Source organism: Triplophysa dalaica, chromosome 23 (genome assembly GCF_015846415.1).
Source record: "Triplophysa dalaica isolate WHDGS20190420 chromosome 23, ASM1584641v1, whole genome shotgun sequence".
Lineage (NCBI taxonomy): Eukaryota > Metazoa > Chordata > Actinopteri > Cypriniformes > Nemacheilidae > Triplophysa > Triplophysa dalaica.
Window position 1 is genome coordinate 11,523,693 of NC_079564.1, and position 21,078 is coordinate 11,544,770.

The 21,078-nt window shown below is 38.3% G+C and overlaps 1 protein-coding gene and 1 pseudogene across 2 annotated transcripts; both read left to right on the top strand.

The window, feature by feature from the left end:
• Positions 1-360: 360 nt before the first annotated feature.
• LOC130412949 (tripartite motif-containing protein 16-like) lies at positions 361-4,477 on the top strand (annotated as a pseudogene).
• A 2,542-nt stretch (positions 4,478-7,019) lies between these two features.
• LOC130412948 (tripartite motif-containing protein 16-like) lies at positions 7,020-17,367 on the top strand. 2 transcript variants are annotated; one of them, XM_056737766.1, is made up of 6 exons: positions 7,020-9,240; positions 9,667-9,762; positions 14,991-15,224; positions 15,429-15,588; positions 15,900-15,953; positions 16,629-17,367. In XM_056737766.1, the coding sequence occupies exons 1-6, from the start codon at positions 8,659-8,661 to the stop codon at positions 17,159-17,161; spliced, it is 1,659 nt and encodes a 552-aa protein (XP_056593744.1). In that variant the 5' UTR covers positions 7,020-8,658; the 3' UTR covers positions 17,162-17,367. The 2 variants fall into 2 exon arrangements, with proteins under 2 accessions (XP_056593744.1, XP_056593745.1); XM_056737767.1 differs by having other exon boundaries at positions 15,003-15,224.
• Positions 17,368-21,078: the final 3,711 nt, after the last annotated feature.

Genomic DNA, 21,078 nt, shown 5'->3' on the forward strand with positions numbered 1-21,078 from the left:
GCCCCTGTCCCCAATGTTTCCAATAGGAAACCCTTTACAATAAACTATTGGTAAACTCTTAAATATGTCCCATCATGTCCCCATACAGAGGAAAGTTACTGTATATTGCTCAAAATTATAGTGCAAGAGATTTGATTTGAGTTCTTAGTTGTTTTTCATTTACGTTTTTAATCATGTTATATGTATGCGTGCAAAAATGTAATGTGTATTGAAAGGCATAATTTGGCCACACATTTGTTGACAGTTTTTTATTTTATTGATGTCTGAGTCAATATGTGAGAGACTGACATCTGCTGGATGGTTTTATATTTGCTATATGAAAGTGAAAGTGAGTCACACCCGACAAATAAACCAGTAAGACGTTTCATAATCTGGAAACTACTTTGGCTCAGCTGCTCAATTCAGAGAAAACGAAGCTTTTTTCAAACTCTCACGTCTTTATCTCTTTATGTATATCAGTGAAATATGGCAGAAGGGAATATTTCTCAAGACAAGTTCAGCTGTTCAGTGTGTTTGGATCTACTGAAGGATCCAGTGACTATTCCCTGTGGACACAGTTACTGTATGAGCTGTATTACAAACTGCTGGAATCAGGAGGATCAGAAGAGAATCTACAGCTGTCCTCAATGCAGACAAACCTTCACATCAAGACCTGCTTTAAACAAAAATGTGATGATCACTGAAATGGTGGAAGAACTGAAGATGAGACTTCAAACTGATGTTTCTGATCAATGTTACGCTGGACCTGAAGATGTGAAGTGTGACGTCTGTACTGAGAGAAAATACAAAGCTGTCAAGTCCTGTCTGGAGTGTCTGAACTCTTACTGTCAAAATCATCTTCAACAACATGAACAATTCTTTCATGTGAACAAACACAATCTGATGGATCCTACAAGACGACTCAATGAGATGATCTGCTCAAAACATAGAAAACATCTTGAAATCTACTGTCGCACTGACCAGGAGTGTATTTGTTATCTGTGTACGATGGACGAACATTAAGATCATGACACTGTAACAGCTGTAGCAGAAAGAACTGAGAAAAAGGTATGAACCCAAACCAGACACATGTATGCTAATGCTAACTGTAATGCTAAAACATTATCACATATCATTATAATGAAGTCAGATGTGTTTAGCAAGAGGTTGAAGTGTTATAAATTCTCGGCATACAGTTTTATGTCATATGGAGATTTACAGTATTTGGTTTGTCACAGAGAGTTTTGGGAGAGACACAGAGAAACTTGAAGCAGAGAATCCAGGAGAGAGAGAAGAAGCTTCAGGAGCTCAGAGAGACTTTGAACTCTTACAAGGTGAGTTTGAAGAAGATCAACAACTGCTGACAGATAAAAAAGTTGTTTATGACTCTAATGTGACTCCTCCAGTGCTGAAGAGTTTGTTATCTCGCTGGTTCTCTGGATTCCTTTAAAATATATACTGAAGACTTTTAGTTTAAAGATGGCATGCCATATAGATCACTGAAGATCAGCCTGAATTGATTTCTGTATCTGCAATGCTTAAAAATGATTGTTATTTACCTGTTTGTTAATGTAAAGGTGTTTTGGAGCACTTTGTATTCAATAAAGCATTACAGAAGTAAAGATGAATTCACTTTATTTCCTCTGAAGTTCACTGTGTGTCACAGGTTGTGTGTGTGGCAGTAAGATGTGATTGTAATGTGTGTTTTTCCAGCGCTCTGCACAGACAGCAGTGGAGTACAGTGAGAGAATCTTTACTGAACTGATCCGCTCCATTGAGAGAAGACGCTCTGGGGTGACACAACTGATCAGAGATCAGGAAAAGACTGCAGTGAGTCAAGCTGAAGGAGTCTTGAAGCGTCTGCAGCAGGAGATTGAAGATCTGAGGAGGAGAGAAACTGAACTGGAGCAGCTTTTACACACAGACAATCACATTCATTTCCTGAAGGTAACACAACTATGAAATACACGACAGGTGCAGAAGTCCTCTGATGTCATAAGTGCTTCAATAAATCGGTTAATGTCCGGATTTTATGCAGAATAGTGGAGAAAGTTTGGAGATAATGAAACTCTGCATTTTTACTTCATATTTTCTGTCTTTTCTTCTTCAGAGTTTTGAGTGTCTTTCTGCACCTCCTGAATCTACAGTTTCACACATTACTGTCAGTTCTCTCGTCTCTTATGATGATGTGAGAAAATCTGTCTGTCAGCTGAAAGAAAAACTGGAGGATTTCTGTAGAGATGAAATGGAGAAGATATCTGGTGGAGGTTAAGTATCAGATATTTATTCATTCTCAGAATTAAGTCTTGTATTATGTTTTATATCCCACAGACATGAGTGCTGTTAGACATTATATCTGTTTCAGTCATGTTCTGTAAAAGTGAAATGTGTGATTTTGGCTCGCAAATATGTTGAGAGTATTTATGGAAGTCGAAGCTTCTGAATTTGGTGCTTTCTTGTTTTGTGAACAACAGTGCTGTTGTTAGTGTCAGAGCAGTTGTGTTAACACTCTTGTGTGTGTGTGAATTTATTCTTGTGATATGGGGATTGTAATAATTATGTTTGTTTATGTCTTTAGTTTCATACATCACAGTTGTTCCTGATGAGCCCTTGAGGGAGGAGTTCTTACAACGTAAGACACTTTGACATTTTTAATATTGTATAATATTTATATATTTATTTAAATCCACTTTCACGTGAAAAACGTTTAGGTGACACATGTCAGTTACTAATCATTGAAAAAAATACAAAATAATTGAGGGAAATAAGCAGTAAGAAGCTGATAGTAAATGTGACAAAAATGAAAACATGGACACAACTGTACTAAATATTTTGCATAAAAATACATTAACACCAGCAATTATTATAAGTGTGATCATTGATTTGAACTTTGATTTGAATTTATCTGCTTTTGTGGTGTCGACACTATGACACTAAAACATAAACATCAATCTGTTCATAAACTGTTCATTAAGTTTAACAGAGATTAGTTTTAACATTAAATAAATTGAAGATGTTCAGTCTGATATGTCACATGAGCGCTGCAGAAATTATTGGATGTTTTAGCTCTTTCAGCTCATCTTCCTGAGTTTAGTGTTGAGTGTACTTCAGATATTGAGTTTACATGTGCTCAACTCATCACTTTATTTACAGTAGTTCTAGTAACATAGATTTCGTTGTTTAGTGACTCCTGTTGTGTGGGCAAATAACACATTCATTCATTCATTCAATGAACTCAATATTCTAACTTTGATGAATTATAACTGATATATTTTGCAATTTTAAATGCAGTTTGTTGTGTATTTCTGTGGAGGAAGAATCAAGTTTAATGTCTGACACAGAGTGTTAAGTATGCTACATGAGCACAGAGTTCGGTTAAGTTAGTTAAGTTTGGAGACCCCTCAATCTACTGAGTACAGACAGTTTATTAGAGTTTCTTATTCTACTGAACACATCATTGTATGTCTACAGCTCACAAAACTACATTTAAATTATTAACAACATGTTTTTGCAACAAACAAATACGTTGAGTTAACTTAACATGGAACATGTGTCCCAAACTTAACAGAGTCAAAGCAACAATATGACTTGATTTAGTCTTGGTGGGTCAACAAATCATTATATTAAACAATGACAAACCTATTAGCAATTTTGGTTTGCAAAGTAAATAAAAGAGAAAATACAAATTTGTAAATATGTTCAAATTCTGTGATTATGAGATTGGTTTAGCAACGGCGCTTATGTGTTTTATCTCCTCAGATTTCAGGCAGTTCACACTGGATTTAAACACAGTGAATAAATACATCCGTCTGTCTGATGGAAACAAAGCAGCTGCTATCACTGATGCAGTCCAGCTGTATCCTCATCATCCAGACAGATTTGATGGTTATCTTCAGGTGTTGTGTAGAGAGAGTGTGTGTGAACGCTGTTACTGGGAGGTTGAGTGGAGTGGTAATGTGAGTATATCAGTGTCATATAAGAGCATCAGCAGGAAGGGACGGGGTAATGAGTGTTTGTTTGGATGTAATGATCAGTCCTGGAGTTTGCTCTGCTCTGACTCCACATGCTGCTTCATACACAAAAACAAACGCACTGATTTCCCTGTAGTGTCCAGGTTCTGTAGAATAGGAGTGTATGTGGATCACAGAGCAGGACTTTTATCCTTCTACAGCGTCTGTGACACAATGACCCTCATCCACAGAGCCAAAACCACATTCACTCATCCTCTCTATCCTGGATTTACTGTTTGTGATAAATCCACTGTGAAAGTGTGTCGTCTCACAAAATGCTAGATCATTGGGTTTGGGAATGTCAGTTTGATTTCCAACAGGGATCTTCTTTGTGTCAATGACGTTGGTCAGAAACACATAATTGTGTCATGGGAAACTGGATCTGAAAAGCTTTAAAGTTTATTCTCACGTGTAATGAGTTTTTTATGGCCCACCTGACAATCTTGTGCTTTTCATGTGTAATGTATAAAATGTCTGTGTAGACAGCTTATGTGCTTATGATCCATTCATACATTATGTTTCAACTCAACTCTGCTTGATTTATATAGCGCTTTTTACAATTTTCATTGTTACAAAGCAGCTGTAATGAGACACATTGAAGAAAAACAACTAAAGGCAGTAGTTCATAAATTCATCACTGTTATGCTGATAATTATAATCTGAAGTTGCTGACGACTTCTTTTTTGTTAATTTAGCCACGGTGTTAAATAAAAACCTATGGTTATGATGGTTTTCTTCTATTAGTGATGAAAAGTAGGCGGATCTAGACGTTTTTATGGCATTCCTGTATTTTCGAGTACTATCCTTCCTTGCTATACGAAATACCTCCAAATTAGTTTTCTTAAAGTTCCGCTCCATTTTACGGGACGCTTTCTTTATAGCCTGAGTGTGTTCATTATACCACGGTGTTGGGCTTCCATTTTTAATCTTTTTTTAAACGCAGAGGAACAACTGTGTCTAATGTTTCCGAGAAGGTAGAGTTAAAATTTTCAATAGTAATGTCAAGATCGTCATCGTTTTTACTCATCCTAGATATTTGAGACAATTCAGGCATATTGTCGAGAAACGCATTTTGGTAGTTGAAGTAATCGTTCTACCATATTTGTAACAAGGAGTTTGATTTGCAGCCGTAGGGCAGTGAAGCAAACATAATATCAGATAATGATCCTAAATGTCTTCACTCTGCTGAACGATTTTAACATCGTTTCAATTAGCATCTTAAAACAAAATTTGTCTGATTTGTTTTTATGTTTATACAGTATTGCCAGTTTTGTTTAATTCATCCACTTACAAAATGCATCATTCTAATTTCAATAAGATAAGTTAAAAAATGATGTGAAGTACTGGCTTACTTTATACAATTAGTACTACGTTGCATTTGTAGTTCATCGTAACCGATTGTTTTGGGTAAAGAAGTAAAGGTTTACTGTTCTAACTACTGCTTTCTTTTAGTAGAAAAGAAAAAACTTGAAGGAAAAAGTGGAATCATTTGTAAAGCGATCACGTTCTTTATTTGTCTCTCAATGGCGGTCTATTTATATTAATATTTAAAGAATTAATGATCATACATCACTTCATGCAAAGATGTGATGGCAAGAACTGCCTAATAATAGTTTGGCTGTAAGCAGTGTCTAACTCAAGAACCTCCTGTGATTCATGTGAAGATGTCACACCAGAGGTCTGTGAAGTGCTGGTTTACAGTTAACTTTAACTGTTGAAGTTTCATGTATTAACTGTTTAGTTTTTGTGCCTGTGGTAGACTTTAATAGCAGATGTGTTCTTGCTGTTTAACCATTTAATTTAATCCTGAATCTTGGCATTTCTCTTGAATGTTTTCTCTTTAAATGTTTTTCTTTTTTCTCATACTACATGTATTTATTTATCCTTATGTTAGATATAAGTTTATCTGTCTCATATATATATATATATATATATATATATATATATATATCTTATTGTTGTGCATGGACTGTACTGAAAAATGAATCAATTTCCACTTGCGTGTAATTTTCAGTTTCTTGTTCAGCAAAACAACGTTGTCATAAAACAGAAAGAAAAAAATAATCACTTTATTGTATACTAAATCCTATTGGGTCAAGCAAATTGTCATTGCAACACTTTACAGTAGTCAGGGCCAAAAAAAACTACTATATCTTGACATCCTGTTCCAAATGTTTGCAAGAGGAAAACCTTTGGACTGTTGATAAACTCATAAAAATGTCCCATCATGCCTCCACCCAGAGGAAAGTTATATTGCTCAGAATCACAGTGCAGGAGATTTGATCGAGTTTCCAGATGTGCTTATTGTCATGAAATGTATATATGCATGCAAACATTTCAAATGCCACGGTGTGGCCACAGTTGTATTTGGATTTATGCCCGAGTCTAGGACTACGTTCACACTGCAAGCCTTCATGCTCAATTCAGATTTTTTGCTTTATTGTAAAATGAGGCCAATATCAGATTCCAGTGTGAACTGGTGATGGTTTTAACCGTATCGCATGCGAAAAACAACAATACCACGTTTTAATGCTTCCTGTGTCTACCAGTTTGCTTGATTCCATTATTTTATTTAGGGGTGCCAGACAGAGTTACTGTCATTTAATCAAACTTTTAAACCCCCTCAAGAAACCTACAACGGACTGGGTATCGAAATAACCAGACCCTTCAGTGATGATTTAGCAAATTCCAATAAAGTGCAAAAAACTATCGTTCACCTAGAGATAAAGCCACAAAGATGGAACGCAATAAATCACCTTATTCATTTTTACTACTATGTATATTCAAAATCAAAGATCATCAAATCATAAACAATAAATTCATAAGGGTTGAGAAATCATCATTAGATCAAAAAATCATAAACATAATACAGTCATAGAAAGGTCATAAGTAGATCAACAAATCATAAACATGATGATTTCACTAATTTTCTATGGATTTATGTTTAGGATTTGTTGATCTACTTATGACCTTTCTATGACTGTATTATGTTTATGATTGTTTGATCTAATGATGATTTCTCTAATTTTCTATGAATTTATGAGATCAAAAAATTATAAACATAGTAAATTCATAAACAAAAAGGGGTACATCAATCATTAGAATTTCTCCCTTTTAACAAGAAAATCCCGACAGGGAACACATAGCAGTTCATGAGAATCAAATCCAGCCAATGAATAAAGTTCAGTTCAATGCAAGGTAATCCCGCCAAGGAAAAAAGAGTAGTTCAGTAGAAAGTAATCAAAACATTCAGTTCCTTGCATCAAGAGAAAACTCTCCCACAACAACATCGCAGCAAAACAAAACAGTCACATAATACGATCACGCATCCGCAACGGTCTCCACAGCCCTTGTTATTTACTCACAACCTCCTTTTCATGCAGTCAAATCCCATTCCGTGACTCGGCAATTCCGTGAGCAGTTAATTAATTAGCGTTAGTTCTCAGACCTCCTTCCGTCCGAATACACGTTTGCCAAACGGTATCCTTACAGTGTATAAAACATTCTGTCTGGTATTCCGTGCGAAAGGATAAATTTTCGATAATCCCGGAAGTGAACAGTCTCTAGATCACTATAATCACTGACATACTTTTCTTTGCATGCGGAAAAAACAATAAAACATCGCAAGAGTCAACAGAGAAACCTCCACGAGATAATGTTTGCCGCCGAGCAGACGCCATCTTAATTAACGGAAGTACTTCCTAATAAAGGCATCTATACGGATTGGATCGTTACCATAACCAATCAAATAACAGGAACCGTTACATAATAATCTCACTAAGGCTGTATGCATTTAAACATCAGATTGAGTTGGATAGCACTGCGAATGAATAGTGATTAATATTTTAATTAACATATAACTATGTCTGAAATACGTTTCTAATAATGAAGAGTCAAAAATAAAAAAAACGGAATAAATGCTGGTTTATCTATGTTTCATGATGACATCGTCACAACGTAACAGGCAGCACGCTTTCTCACAGAATTTAGCAAGGGTCAAGTCAGTGGGTGTGTTTACCCTTACGAAAATTAACCATTTGTCATATCGCATCGTGCTGTATCCAGTGGCAAAATTTCTTATTATAACGGATTCTAGTCATTTGTCATATCGCATCGTGCCGTATCCACTGGCAAAATTTCTTATTATAAGGGATTCTAGTCAATTTTATTGCATCGCATCGTGCGGCTCACGTGCGGTAGACAGTGGAAGGGGTTATGTTTATACGCTGATGGTTAATGTTTGGCAACCGAGGTGTAAAGTGCACTTCCGTCAACAGAATAGCGCATAAAGTTTACAATTCTGATCTCACTAATCTGATTTAGGACCACATATGGAAGTGGCTAAAATCAGAAAAAAAAAATCGGATTCCATGTGGTTTGTCCTGTTCACACTGTCATGCAGTGAACAGATCGCTGGGTCGCGTATGAGCAAAAAAACGGATTTTGGTGGCAGTGTGAACGTAGTCAATTTGTTAGAGACTGACACCTGCTGGATCTTTTTAAATCTTGTTAAATGAGGGTAAAGGTGAAAGAGTCACACCCAACAGATAAATCTGTTTTGCACACTTCACGTGATCTCTATATCAGAAAACTACTTCAGCTGCTCACTTCATAGAAAACGAAACTTTTTTCAATCTCTCAAGTCTTTATCTCTGTATATTAGTGAAATATGGCAGAAGGGAATATTTCTCATGACAAGTTCAGCTGTTCAGTGTGTTTGGATCTACTGAAGGATCCAGTGACTATTCCCTGCGGACACAGTTACTGTATGAGCTGTATTACAAACTACTGGAATCAGGAGGATCAGAAGAGAATCTACAGCTGTCCTCAATGCAGACAAACCTTCACATCAAGACCTGCTTTAAACAAAAATGTGATGATCACTGAAATGGTGGAAGAACTGAAGACGAGACTTCAAACTGATGTTTCTGATCAATGTTACGCTGGACCTGAAGATGTGAAGTGTGACGTCTGTACTGAGAGAAAATACAAAGCTGTCAAGTCCTGTCTGGAGTGTCTGAACTCTTACTGTCAAAATCATCTTCAACAACATGAACAATTCTTTCATGTGAACAAACACAATCTGATGGATCCTACAAGACGACTCAATGAGATGATCTGCTCAAAACATAGAAAACATCTTGAAATCTACTGTCGCACTGACCAGGAGTGTATTTGTTATCCGTGTTTGATGGATGAACATAAAGATCATGACACTGTAGCAGCTGTAACAGAAAGAACTGAGAAACAGGTATGAACCCAAACCAGACACCTGTATGCTAATGCTAACTGTAATGCTAAAACATTATCACATATCGATATCAATATATTTGGCAATTAAAAAATATAGTTTTTACCACCGGTTTACTATGGTAATAGCACAGATTTTAACATTTGGTGGTTCAAATACCCATGCAAGATCTCTCTTCAAATTTGTAAAGCATTTGTTTAATTTTTAATGCATGATTTTCTATAGTCAGGAAAGTGCCATTTTCAGGATTGTCACATCCATAACGCTACATATTCCTCATGAATGGACACATGAAAATTTATATAAAGTAAATATTTCATGTTCAATAAAGCAATTTGTTTTAGCAATTTGAAGAAATTGAATTAATTCTATGCATGCAGTTTTATGTCACATGTATGAGGTTTTACAGCTATTTGTTGCTCACAGAAAGTTTTGGGAGAGAAACAGAGAAACTTCAAGCAGAGAATCCAGGAGAGAGAGAAGAAGCATCAGGAGCTCAGAGAGACTGTGAACTCTTACAAGGTGAGTTTTGAGAAGATCAACAACTGCTGACAGATAAAAAAAATGCTGTTGCATTTTGTTTCACTGGCAACCACTGCAGAATGGGTGATTTGTCTTTATACGCCATATCCTGCAGATGTGACACGTGTTGCGTTTGTATGGTTTGGTGTTTTTTTGTTGCTGAAAGAATGGGCTGGCTGTTCTGGCTGTGTGCTCTGGAAACCGTTTCTACTTGTATGAGTGGATGCTGATAGACTTATACAGTACAGTGCTGCACTCAATTGTATGTATGTGTGATATGAGTAGTGTTGCTACTCATACTGGCTGTGAGTCGTTAATGCTGAAAGACTGGTGCGACACACTGCAGTCATCTCTGTGTATGTGTTCTGGAGAACTGTCGCTACTTGTTCTAGTGATGAGTGATGAATATGTCTCGGGCTACTTAGCTGTAACCCTGTTCCCTGAAAAAGCGGGCACGAGATGCTCGGTTTCAAAACGCTTTGGGGACATTCTTTTTTTGACCGGTTGTGAAGCACGTGTGCCAAACACACCAAGAAATAATCTTGGTGGGTGACGTAATTAATTATACACTCCTTAGTTCTATAAATACACGTGAAACAGACATATCCTCAGGTTCAAACTTTGTGTGAAAGGACGTCCAGGCACGCCCACAGTGCGGCATTGAGGTGCAGCATCTCGTTCCCGCTTTTTCAGGGAACAGGGTTACAGCCAAGTAACACGAGACGTTCCCTATCCAAAGCTAGTCTCGATGCTGCGTTTCAAAACGCTCTGGAAACGAGAATACCAACGACGCTGCACTGGAAGTGTCTGGTCCCTCCAAGGTTGTGTAGTGTGTGCGCACAGACATCGAAGAGGCCTCAGACCTGACTCTGGGAAGTTGACACAAGGACACGTGAGTCAAGAGTTACGTGGATGTCCAGGCTATAGAATTTGACAAATGTGTGCGCAGAGGACCAGCCCGCCGCATCACACACTGGCTGCAAGTGGGCACTGCTAAAGCCATAGAGGATAACTTTTGGAAGACAGTTAGGGTGTGGATGCAAAATGGCTTTGAACACCCCTGGGGCAAATTCCAAGCAGGATGGCGAGACTGACAGGGCCTGCAAATCTCCAAATCTCTTCAGAGAAGTAATAGCCATTAAAAAAACATCTTTAGGGTCAGAAACCTGACGGGTACTGACTCCATTGGTTCGAATGGGGTGCTAACCAGACCCTCTTAACCGTTTAGCTCCACGAATGAAGCAGATGAATCACTGGTGTTTTCCCACAGAAACCCTATTGATAAGACTATGACAAGCCAAAATGGCGGCCACATAAACCTTTAGGGTACCAGGATATGTCCCTGAGGACAGGTTTCCCTGCAGAAACTCCTGTGAACTGGGTCTGCATGGTGTGGCACACACCACCTTTCGAAAACACGTTTCCATTCCCCATTTGTTACAGCTTGTCTGGACAGCAAGTCTGCTCCCACATTCATATGCCCTGGAATGTAAATCGCTTTGAGGGACAGGAACTTGCCCTCCACCCAAAGCAGAACCTGCTGCGTCAACTTGTTAAGGCGGCGCGATCGCAGTCCGCCCTGGTGATTTATGTTAGAGACTACCGCCGTGTTGCCAACCCGCACTAGGACATGGAAGCCTCTTAACTGCTGAAGGAGTATTTCAGGGCCTGAAATACGGCCATCATTTTGAGGCAATTGATGCGTCATTTGAGAAGATAACCTCTCCAGGTCCCTTGGGCTGGAGGGCTAACCAAGACCACACCCTAACCTGTGAGGGAAGTGTCTGTTGTTAGCATCTTGCGATGTCAACACGGACTGAGAGTGGGACCTAAAGTCAGAAACCAAGGTCTGAGCCACAAAGAAAGTGTTCAAAGCCCCTGCCGCGTAAACATGTATTTGCCTCTGGGGATTGGCCCTTGGATGAAATCCCTTGGCTCTGAGCCACAACTGAAACGGTCTCATATGCAGGAGGCACAATGGTATCACCATGGACACAGCCACCATGAGACCTAGAACTTTTTGAAAGTTTGATGGATTCGAACCGTGTAGGGGCCAACTCTACCTGCTTTCTCGATTGAGTCCCATACAACTTCCACATATATTGTTTTCTGTGCAGGGGAGAGAACGTTTTTCTTGGTATTGAGCCTCAATTATAGCGTTTCGAGATGACCTAGGACGAGATCCCGATGTCGAAGCGGTAGCTCCCGAGACTGGGCCAAAATCAGCCAGCCGTCTATTTAATTTAAAATGCGGATGCCCTGGTAACCAGTCTTGGCCGAATGGATGAACGCGATACTGGTTAGCAGCGCCCCCAAAAGCAAACCTCAGGAACTTCGTGTGTTGTGGCAAGATCTCTATATGAAAATACGCGTCCTTATGATTGATTGTGAAGAAACAAACGCCTGCTCGAATCTGAGACACAATCATCTTGATCGTCAACATTTTCAACTTGTATGTTCTCAGGTAGCGGTTCTACCCGCTAAAATTGAACACATCCCCCCATCTTTTTTGGGACACAGAAAATACCAACTGTAAAAGCGTGTCTCTCTGTCTGACCGGGGAAAACGTTCTATGGCCCATTTGTCCAGCAATGCTTGCAATTCCTGTATAAACAAATGCGCTCGTTCCGGTTTCACGGAAGTGTATACTACAGTGCTGAAAGGCGGAAGACAAAAGGTGAACAGAATCCTGTGGCTACAGTCCTTTCTACCCAAGGGGAGATATTGGGAAGTAGTCTCCACGCTGCCAATTTCTCTGAAAGGGGTGTTAGTTTTGACACTTCATGCAGGCCCCTGCCCTAACGAGTAGGGTAAAACAAAAGGTCACTGTATCAAGGTTGGCGGGACGAGAGCAATAGGGTGGGGCCGGTGGCGTGAGTGATAATGGGAATCAGCCATGCACACACCGGTCCCGCATATCTCACGGAGGAGATCGGGAGCATAAGAGAACGAGCAACAGGAATACAGATGAGATAGGACCTGGCCCGGACTTGTTTAAGTTTATGTTCTTGGAACCGACAGTCGAACGTGAGGTGGCTGCCGGCCTTTTACTTCCATGTTATTGTTTGTTTATTTTGATTAAAGTTTGTTAAATGTTCACAGGTTCCCTCCTCCTTCCTTTCCTACTTTGAACTGTGTTACATTGGTACTGAAATCCGGGAGGATGGAGAGACATGCTGTCGGAGAGCCCTCGCTGCTGAGGGGCATCGCTGTGCTGAGGAGTTTGGTGGTGCTGGAATGAGATGAATCGGCTGGGACGGAGAGCTTGCCCCTGTGCTCCTGGGCCGAGGTGGAATGGTGGCCGTAGAAGAGGGAGCAGAGGGGTTATTGTCGTTTGTTGTGTGCCGTAGCCTGCTGCCGTCCGCCATGAAAAGGGGAGGAGCAGTGAACGGGAAACTTGCTGCCAGCTCTCCTCTGCAAGAAGCCATCGCCAACCACCAGGAGGCGGAGGAGAATCGGGCCTGCCACCGAACGTCCAGCACCACCGCATAGGACTGCGAGGGAGAGCCTCTCAGCTGGGCTGAGGACCGAGCGACAGCGTGTCAGGGAACCGGACCAGATTCTCCACTCTCGTACCTGTGCTCCTGGTGCTTACATCTCCGTTCTCTAGTCTCGTGCATACCCCCAGGGACTGCAGATGCCAAGACTGGCTCCCGGGGGGGGGAGTAAGCACAGTCTCAGTGGTACCCCCCCGGGCTGTGAGGGGCGATGGGGGTATGTAATGAGGAAGGCGGCGTGAGTGATAGTGGGAATCACTACCAGCACACCGGTCCCACATATCTCACGGTTCCCGCCTCCTTCCTTCCCTACTTTGAACTTTGCTACAGTCACCAAATACCGGGAGAGAGCATCGTCAATGCCCCTCCCCTGGGCCACCGGACAGAAATCTGTCATCGAGTCTCGAGTGCTTAAAACTTTTTTATTGACCACAGGTACACGTGCTTCACAACCGGTCGAACAATGAATGTTTCCATAACTTTTGAATCGCAGCATCGAGAGTACCTTTTGCCCCTTTAAGCCCTTCAGGCCTTTATATGCATCTAAAAGCTTTTTGAAGAGTGATGTCTGTCCTTGGTTGAGTTCATCACTGTTTTCCCTACCTTTATTTTCTTGGGATTTGTGTTTGTTTGTTTTGTTTGCCCATGACTAAATTGTTGGTTTGGTTTGGTTTATAGTTGGTTGGTCATATTATATCTGTTGTGCGTATTGTACGCAGCCATTAGAGGGGGAACTAGTCACTCCGAATTATACGTCTAGGGGGTGATGAAGTGTGGTTTTTGGTAGGGCTGTACCGATTACCATTTTTTGCATGTGTTTTTCGAGCAAACCAAGTTTTTATCATGTGTAAAATTACTGATTAACATGGCTGATAAAAGCAGCTTGTTTATTCAAACCAACAATATAGTAAATGTGATGGTGTAGCTACTACTTACAGAACTTAGGTGATTTTTCAAACTTGTTGTGCTGTTGCGGTATGCCAGGTCGCAAATGTTGCAAACAGTTTTTGTCTTGTTGTCCTCAATCAATTTATAGTGCTCCCACACAGCTGTGGTCTTCGGCACTTTGTCGTCTGTTCCAGAAGAACTGAATGACGTTTATGACGTTCACTCATGGGCGATTCATATTAAAGCGCAAAAAAGAAACGGTTTAGCGGGGATGCCACATGTTCAAAAATAAAAATAATATTTGAATATCATAATTGAAAATCGAATGCCAACCCTTCAAACGAATATTCGAAAATTCTAGTACAGCTATAGTTTTTGGTTTGTTATGCACTGTAGTGTGCTGTGAAGTCTGTCGATTGTGTTCTTTTGAAGTGTGTTGCACTCTTTATTTTCGTTTTGACAAATCCAGACCAGTATTAAATCCAAATTAATCTAACTTAATAAATGTACTGATTGTTTTATAGTAATGTTGGCCTAGGTGTATTCATTAGTTTGGAAAACTGTGCAGGAAGCCATGTCTCCTGTCTGGGATCTCCTACCTACAGTATATAAAGTGGATTGGCGTAGTCATAAGTAACTGAACAGTATGTACTGTATATATAACCCGTTTACAAATGATTGCTTTTTACCTGTTTGTTACTGTGAAGGTTTTTTGGAGCACTTTGCATTCTATAAAGCATTGTAGAAGTAAAGATGAATTCACTTTAATCGCTCTGAAGTTTACTGTGTGTCACAGGTTGTGTGTGTGGCAGGAAGATGTGATTGTAATGTGTGTTTTTCCAGCGCTCTGCACAGACAGCAGTGGAGTACAGTGAGAGAATCTTTACTGAACTGATCCGCTCCATTGAGAGAAGACGCTCTGAGGTGACACAACTGATCAGAGATCAGGAAAAGACTGCAGTGAGTCGAGCTGAAGGAGTCTTGAAGTGTCTGGAGCAGGAGATTGAAGATCTGAGGAGGAGAGAACCTGAACTGGAGCAGCTTTTAAACACAGACAATCACATTCATTTCCTGAAGGTAACACAACTATGAAATACACGACAGGTTCAGAAGTCCTCTGATGTCATGAGTGCTTCAATAAATCAGTTAATGTCCAGTTGTTATGCAGAATAGTGGAGAAAGTTTGGAGAAAATGAAACTCTCTGCATCTTTACTTGTATATATTTATATAAGTATACATATTTAATTTAATATACATATTTTTTGTCTTTTCTTCTTCAGAGTTTTCAGTGTCTTTCTGCACCTCCTGAATCTACAGTTTCACACAACATTACTGTCAGTTCTCTCGTCTCTTTTGATGATGTGAGAAAATCTGTCTCTCAGCTGAAAGAAAAACTGGTGGATTTCTGTAGAGATGAAATAAAGAAAATATCTGGTGGAGGTTAAGTATCAGATATTCATTCATTCTCAGAATTAAGTCTTGTATTAAGTTTTATATCGCACAGACATGAGTGCTGTTAGACATTATATCTGTTTCAATCATGTTCTTTAAAAGTGAAATGTGTGATTTTGTCCTGCAAACATTTTGAGAGTATTTATGGAAGTCAAAGCTTCTGAATTTGATGCTTTCTTGTTTTATGAACAACAGTGGTGTTGTTAGTGTCAGAGCAGTTGTGTTAACACTCTTGTGTGTGTGTTAATTTATTCTTGTGATATGGAGATTGTAATAATTATGTTTGTTTATGTCTTTAGTTTCATACATCACAGTTGTTCCTGATGAGCCCTTGAGTGAGGAGTTCTTACAATGTAAGACAGTTTGAGATTTTTAATATTCTGTAATATTTGTATATTTATTTAAATCCACTTTCACATGAAAAACATTAAGCTGACACATATCAGTTACTAATCATTGATAAAAATACAAAATAATCGAGGAAAATAAGCCGTAAGAAGCTGACACTAAATGTGACAAAAAAATGAAAACATGGACTCAACTCTATAAAATATTTTGCATAAAAATACATTAACACCAGCAATTATTATAAGTGTGATCATTGATTTGAACTTTGATTTGAATTTATCTGCTTTTGTGGTGTCGACACTAAAACATAAACATCAATCTGATCATAAATGTATAAATGCAGTTAGTTGTGTATTTCTGTAGAGGAAGAATCAAGTTTAATGTCTCACACAGAGTCACTTTTGAATTCTTTTCAATACACTCTTAAGTATGATGCATGAGCACAGAGTTTGGTTAAGTTAGTTAAGTTTGGAGACCCTTCGATCAGCTAAGGACAGACAGTTTATTGTTTCTTATTCTACTGATCACAATTTTATGTTTACCAGCTACATTTACAATACAAACTACATTTGAATTATTAACTGCATGTTTTTTCAACAAACATATGGAAATACAATTGATGAATTTCTATTATGACATTTGTTTGTGCAGAAGCGCTTATGTGTTTTTGTATTCATCAGATTTCAGGCAGCTCACACTGGATTTAAACACAGTGAATGAATACATCCGTCTGTCTGATGGAAACACAACAGCTACTAACACCAATGTAGTCCAGCAGTATCCTGATCATCCAGACAGATTTCGTGGTTATCTTCAGGTGTTGTGTAGAGAGAGTGTGTGTGAACGCTGTTACTGGGAGGTTGAGTGGAGTGGTGGTATATATATATCAGTGTCATATAAGAGCATCAGCAGAAAGGGATGGGGTAATGAGTGTTTGTTTGGACGCAATGATCAGTCTTGGAGTTTGCTCTGCTCTGACTCCACATGCTGCTTCATACACAATAACAAACACACTTATTTCCCTGTAGTGTCGAGCTCCTGTAGAATAGGAGTGTTTGTGGATCACAGATCAGGAATTTTGTCCTTCTACAGCGTCTCTGACACAATGACCCTCATCCACAGAGTCAAAACCACATTCACTCAACCTCTCTATCCTGGGTTTACTGTTTGTGATAAATCCACTGTGAAAGTGTGTCGTCTCACAAAATCATAGATCATAGAGATTTTACAAGTAAAAATGTTAAATTCAGGGTTATAGGAGTGATTAGATGATATATTACAATCTGATAAAAAAACAAGACAAGAGCTTTGAAAGTGGGCAATGTATTTCAGAATAATTAAACACATGAAGCTGATTTACTTGTTCTTGATGTTTACATTCTCTAAGTCATTTCACAATCTTTGGACATTACCGTAATGTTTGGTGGGAGAGTAACTTTCAGCAAACAAACAGAAGTAAAAAAATTTAACTTTTTAAACTTTATTAAAACAATTTATACTTATGTATGCTGTGGGTTACACCTTACTTAAAAAAGAAAAGAAAATTGGAATTGAAAAAGATAACGTTTAGGTATCGAATTCAAAGTATCGGAATCGTATCGAAAATATTTGATCGATACCAAACCCTACTTACCTCCAATGGGACAGTCGAGAGGTTGCTGCGATCCGTTATTTTTAATCCCGCCTGTGTTGTGGTTGTTGAGTCTGTGTGTTCACTCCTGGAGGTCTGTTTTAGCGTTACCTCGGTTGATTAGCAGCACCTGGTCCGCTTTAACAGCTGCCGATATCTGACTCACCTTTACTGTGTTTGTTGTATTGTCAGATCGTTGCTTTACTCATGTCTGTGTTGCTCGACCTGATTTTGCCAAGTGGTTGATGTCCTCAGGACAACATATTTTGTTGACCTAAGGAGAACATTTTTATTAATAAAACCTAAACCTACACCAAACCCTAATCATCCCTTACCTCTAAATTCAAAGGGAAATTATAAGTGAAAAAACAATGGTCTAGAAGCACTTAATCCTGGTGGGAAGATTAAGCTTAAAATAAAGTGTAAACATATTTCACAAATCTGATTGGTTGATTTAAATGTTGTCCCAGGGTCAACATGATGTTGTCCTAAGGATATCAACCACTTGGTAAAAACAGGAGAGCCGTCTGTGTATCTAAGCACACCTACGGTTACAGTTTGCTCTGCCTGACCGGTATTCATGCCATTGTGGATCACTTATCAGACTTCTGGAGATTTGATCAGAGGTGGAGTTATTCCAGCGTCAAGCAGTCCGTGTGTCACAGAGGATTATCCAGCTGGGGAACTACTACCCATTCATTGCCTTGTTGTCACACTCTGTCGCTTTAAATAAACTATATTCACTTGCTATTGGATCCTCAAGTTTTTCCGCCTGTGACGGACGTTTAATCGCAGACGGATCGGCGTATGACATCAAAGCACAGTGAGAGCTATTTGTGACTGACTGCTCTGTATGCTTTAGAAATGCTACTCTAATGATGTATGCTTTGCGTCATATATTAATCGGTCTATACAGAGCTGGAAAAGTGAAACACACATTCCAACGAAAGCGCCAGATGCATTGACGCTGTGACTGATAAAAATAATTAAAAGCTTGCTGAAATTTTTCAAAACAATGTAGGGGAGGGACAGTAAAAGACCCATAGACCAGTTATGAATGAATGAAGACAAGAAGTCAAGAATGTAATTAAAAGAAGAAAATTTACTGAATATTTACTGAATAGTTTGTAGTTTTGCCAGCAGAAGTCAGCTTCAGCACTCTCAAGGAGTTCCACAGCCCGACCTGCCTCACATACAAAATGCAGTAGTATTTAAGCTAACAGAGTCAACTAACTATGTCATTACTTGGGAAAATCAAGCTCACTGAAACACTTCTGGAGTCATGAGACAGTACATACAGTATAGTCCTATAGGTTATCAAAGATCACAGGCATGTACTAAAATACGAATTAAAATGTCTGTCGTGATTTTCCACTCTTTCTCACTTTCCTGAAACAAAACAAGCACACATCCACAAACTACTCAAGGGTAGATTGTGTTCTAACAGAAGATGTCTTTCATACATGATGATAAGAAGTCCCTTTTCACAGTAACACTGACCTAGCAGGAAGAGAGAGCCTAAGAATTCCTTAGATACTTAAATCATGAATTATTCTCTACTTTCTGTATCAGAAAATGTTGGTGTCAATCATGCTTTAATCATCAATTTAAAATAAGATAATGCTGAATAATAAAACACATAAAAGTATTTATATTTGAAGTAAGGTGAAGCCACGGCACTGGTCTTAGCCTTTCTATTCATGTGCATGATTTAAAAATGTACACATAGCAGGGGACAAAAACCAAACTTTGGACTATTCTTATAAAACAACAAAATTATCACAGTATTAAGTTAATAAAATAAGTTATTCAGTACAAAATAGAGTTGTATAAGGTTCATGGGCACAAAGTCCTTAAAGAGCTCCTGGATTTAAACAAATTCAGTTCTGAAGAAGAGAAAGACGACAAAAAACCCAAACACACAGTCTCTCATTTCTGGATTATAGACTTGCCGGTCAATTGTTTATTTATCTCAAGGAAATCATGACTGTGTTTTATCTTGATCTTGAGGTTTAGTTTATGAAACACCTGAACCATTGCCCCAAATGGCTTCTTGACATCATTATTAATGTAATGTAATTGTAATGTTATGATTCATCCATCAACACCTGAAATAGGTTATAATCATGTTTATCATGAGGGTAATGTACATCTAGTTCTGTTGGTGTTTTAATGTGTGTTTGAGAAGAACATAATGAACAGAATCATTATGAAATCATAATTATGTTTGGTACATTGCTTTGATCAGAAGGTGTCACTGTTGTTCTTTCATGAAAACATTGAACTTTTTTAAGCTAAGTTCTATGTTATCCAACAAAATACATTTTCTTTAAAATGAAGATAAAGATACTGTAAATTAATACCTAAAGAATGTGTAAAATTATCTTTCAATAAACAAAAAAGCTAACAATTAAATTTTGTGAGTCAATAATTGAAACCTTAAGAACTTCAATTTGCCTGAATAAAATTACAGTTTTCTGTTATTTATTTAAAAAGAAAAACTATACTTGGATCTAATATATATAAGGTTAAATTAAAATAATTTCTTCATATCAATGTTAATTTTTAAATTAATATTAAATAAAATGTAGAGCTCTGAAACTAACAATTAATATAATTTCTGGAAAAACTTTACTGTTTATTTTGTGAATTTTAGTAAAGCAAAAAAAAAAGATATCACAATGTACAATCACTCTTGATCAGAGTTAATATAGTTTTGATTTTATTGGTTTTATTTAGTTTTATTAATATTTTAAAGTATCTTTTATTTTTAGATCTTTAGTTTTGTGTTAATTTTAGTTCAAAATTTAGCAATTTTGGTATATGCTTTTGTCATTTTATCATTTTAACCAACTACACATTGAGCCCCTGTCCCCAATGTTTCCAATAGGAAACCCTTTACCATAAACTATTGGTAAACTCTTAAATATGTCCCATCATGCCCCCATCCAGAGGAAAGTTACTGTATATTGCTCAAAATTATAGTGCAGGGCCCAGTTTTTCAAAAGTAAATCAGTGGGATTTCGAATCACGATTTGGATCAAATCTTGGGAATGGGTTTTTCAAAAGCAAAAGAGGGATTCCGAACTAAAATCAGATTATGTAATCCGATTTTACATTCGATCTGGATCAAAGCTGCCCTATGGGTTTTTCAAAACATTTAACTCGGTTAGGGTCTATTTGATCCAAAAAACAGGATTATCCTGATCCCATCAGAAGGGTGGATTCAGTTGTGATATTTCGAACCAAATAAAATCAGAGAGGTCTATGATCAGAAAATCAATATTTACTGTAGATATAAACACCATATAACATTCCTCAGCTCCAAACCAGGGTGTTGACACTTATGAGTTGCTTCTGAAACAGGAAACCGAAAGGGCAGAAGTACAAATTGAACTGGGTATAGAACGAATCTTGCTAACCCAACTGCAGCTGAAAAAAGTGCAGATAGAGATACATCTCATAAAGGCAGAGATGGATAGTGCTAGTATCTGTCCTGT

What these genes read in the sequence shown, in the direction of transcription:
- LOC130412948 (XM_056737766.1), top strand. Translation starts at nt 8,659, where the DNA reads ATGGCAGAAGGGAATATTTCTCATGACAAGTTCAGCTGTTCAGTGTGT. An exon ending in ATCACATTCATTTCCTGAAG is followed by an intron (nt 15,225 to 15,428) that starts GTAACACAACTA and finishes TTTCTTCTTCAG; the next exon opens with AGTTTTCAGTGTCTTTCTGC. An exon ending in AAAGAAAATATCTGGTGGAG is followed by an intron (nt 15,589 to 15,899) that starts GTTAAGTATCAG and finishes TTATGTCTTTAG; the next exon opens with TTTCATACATCACAGTTGTT.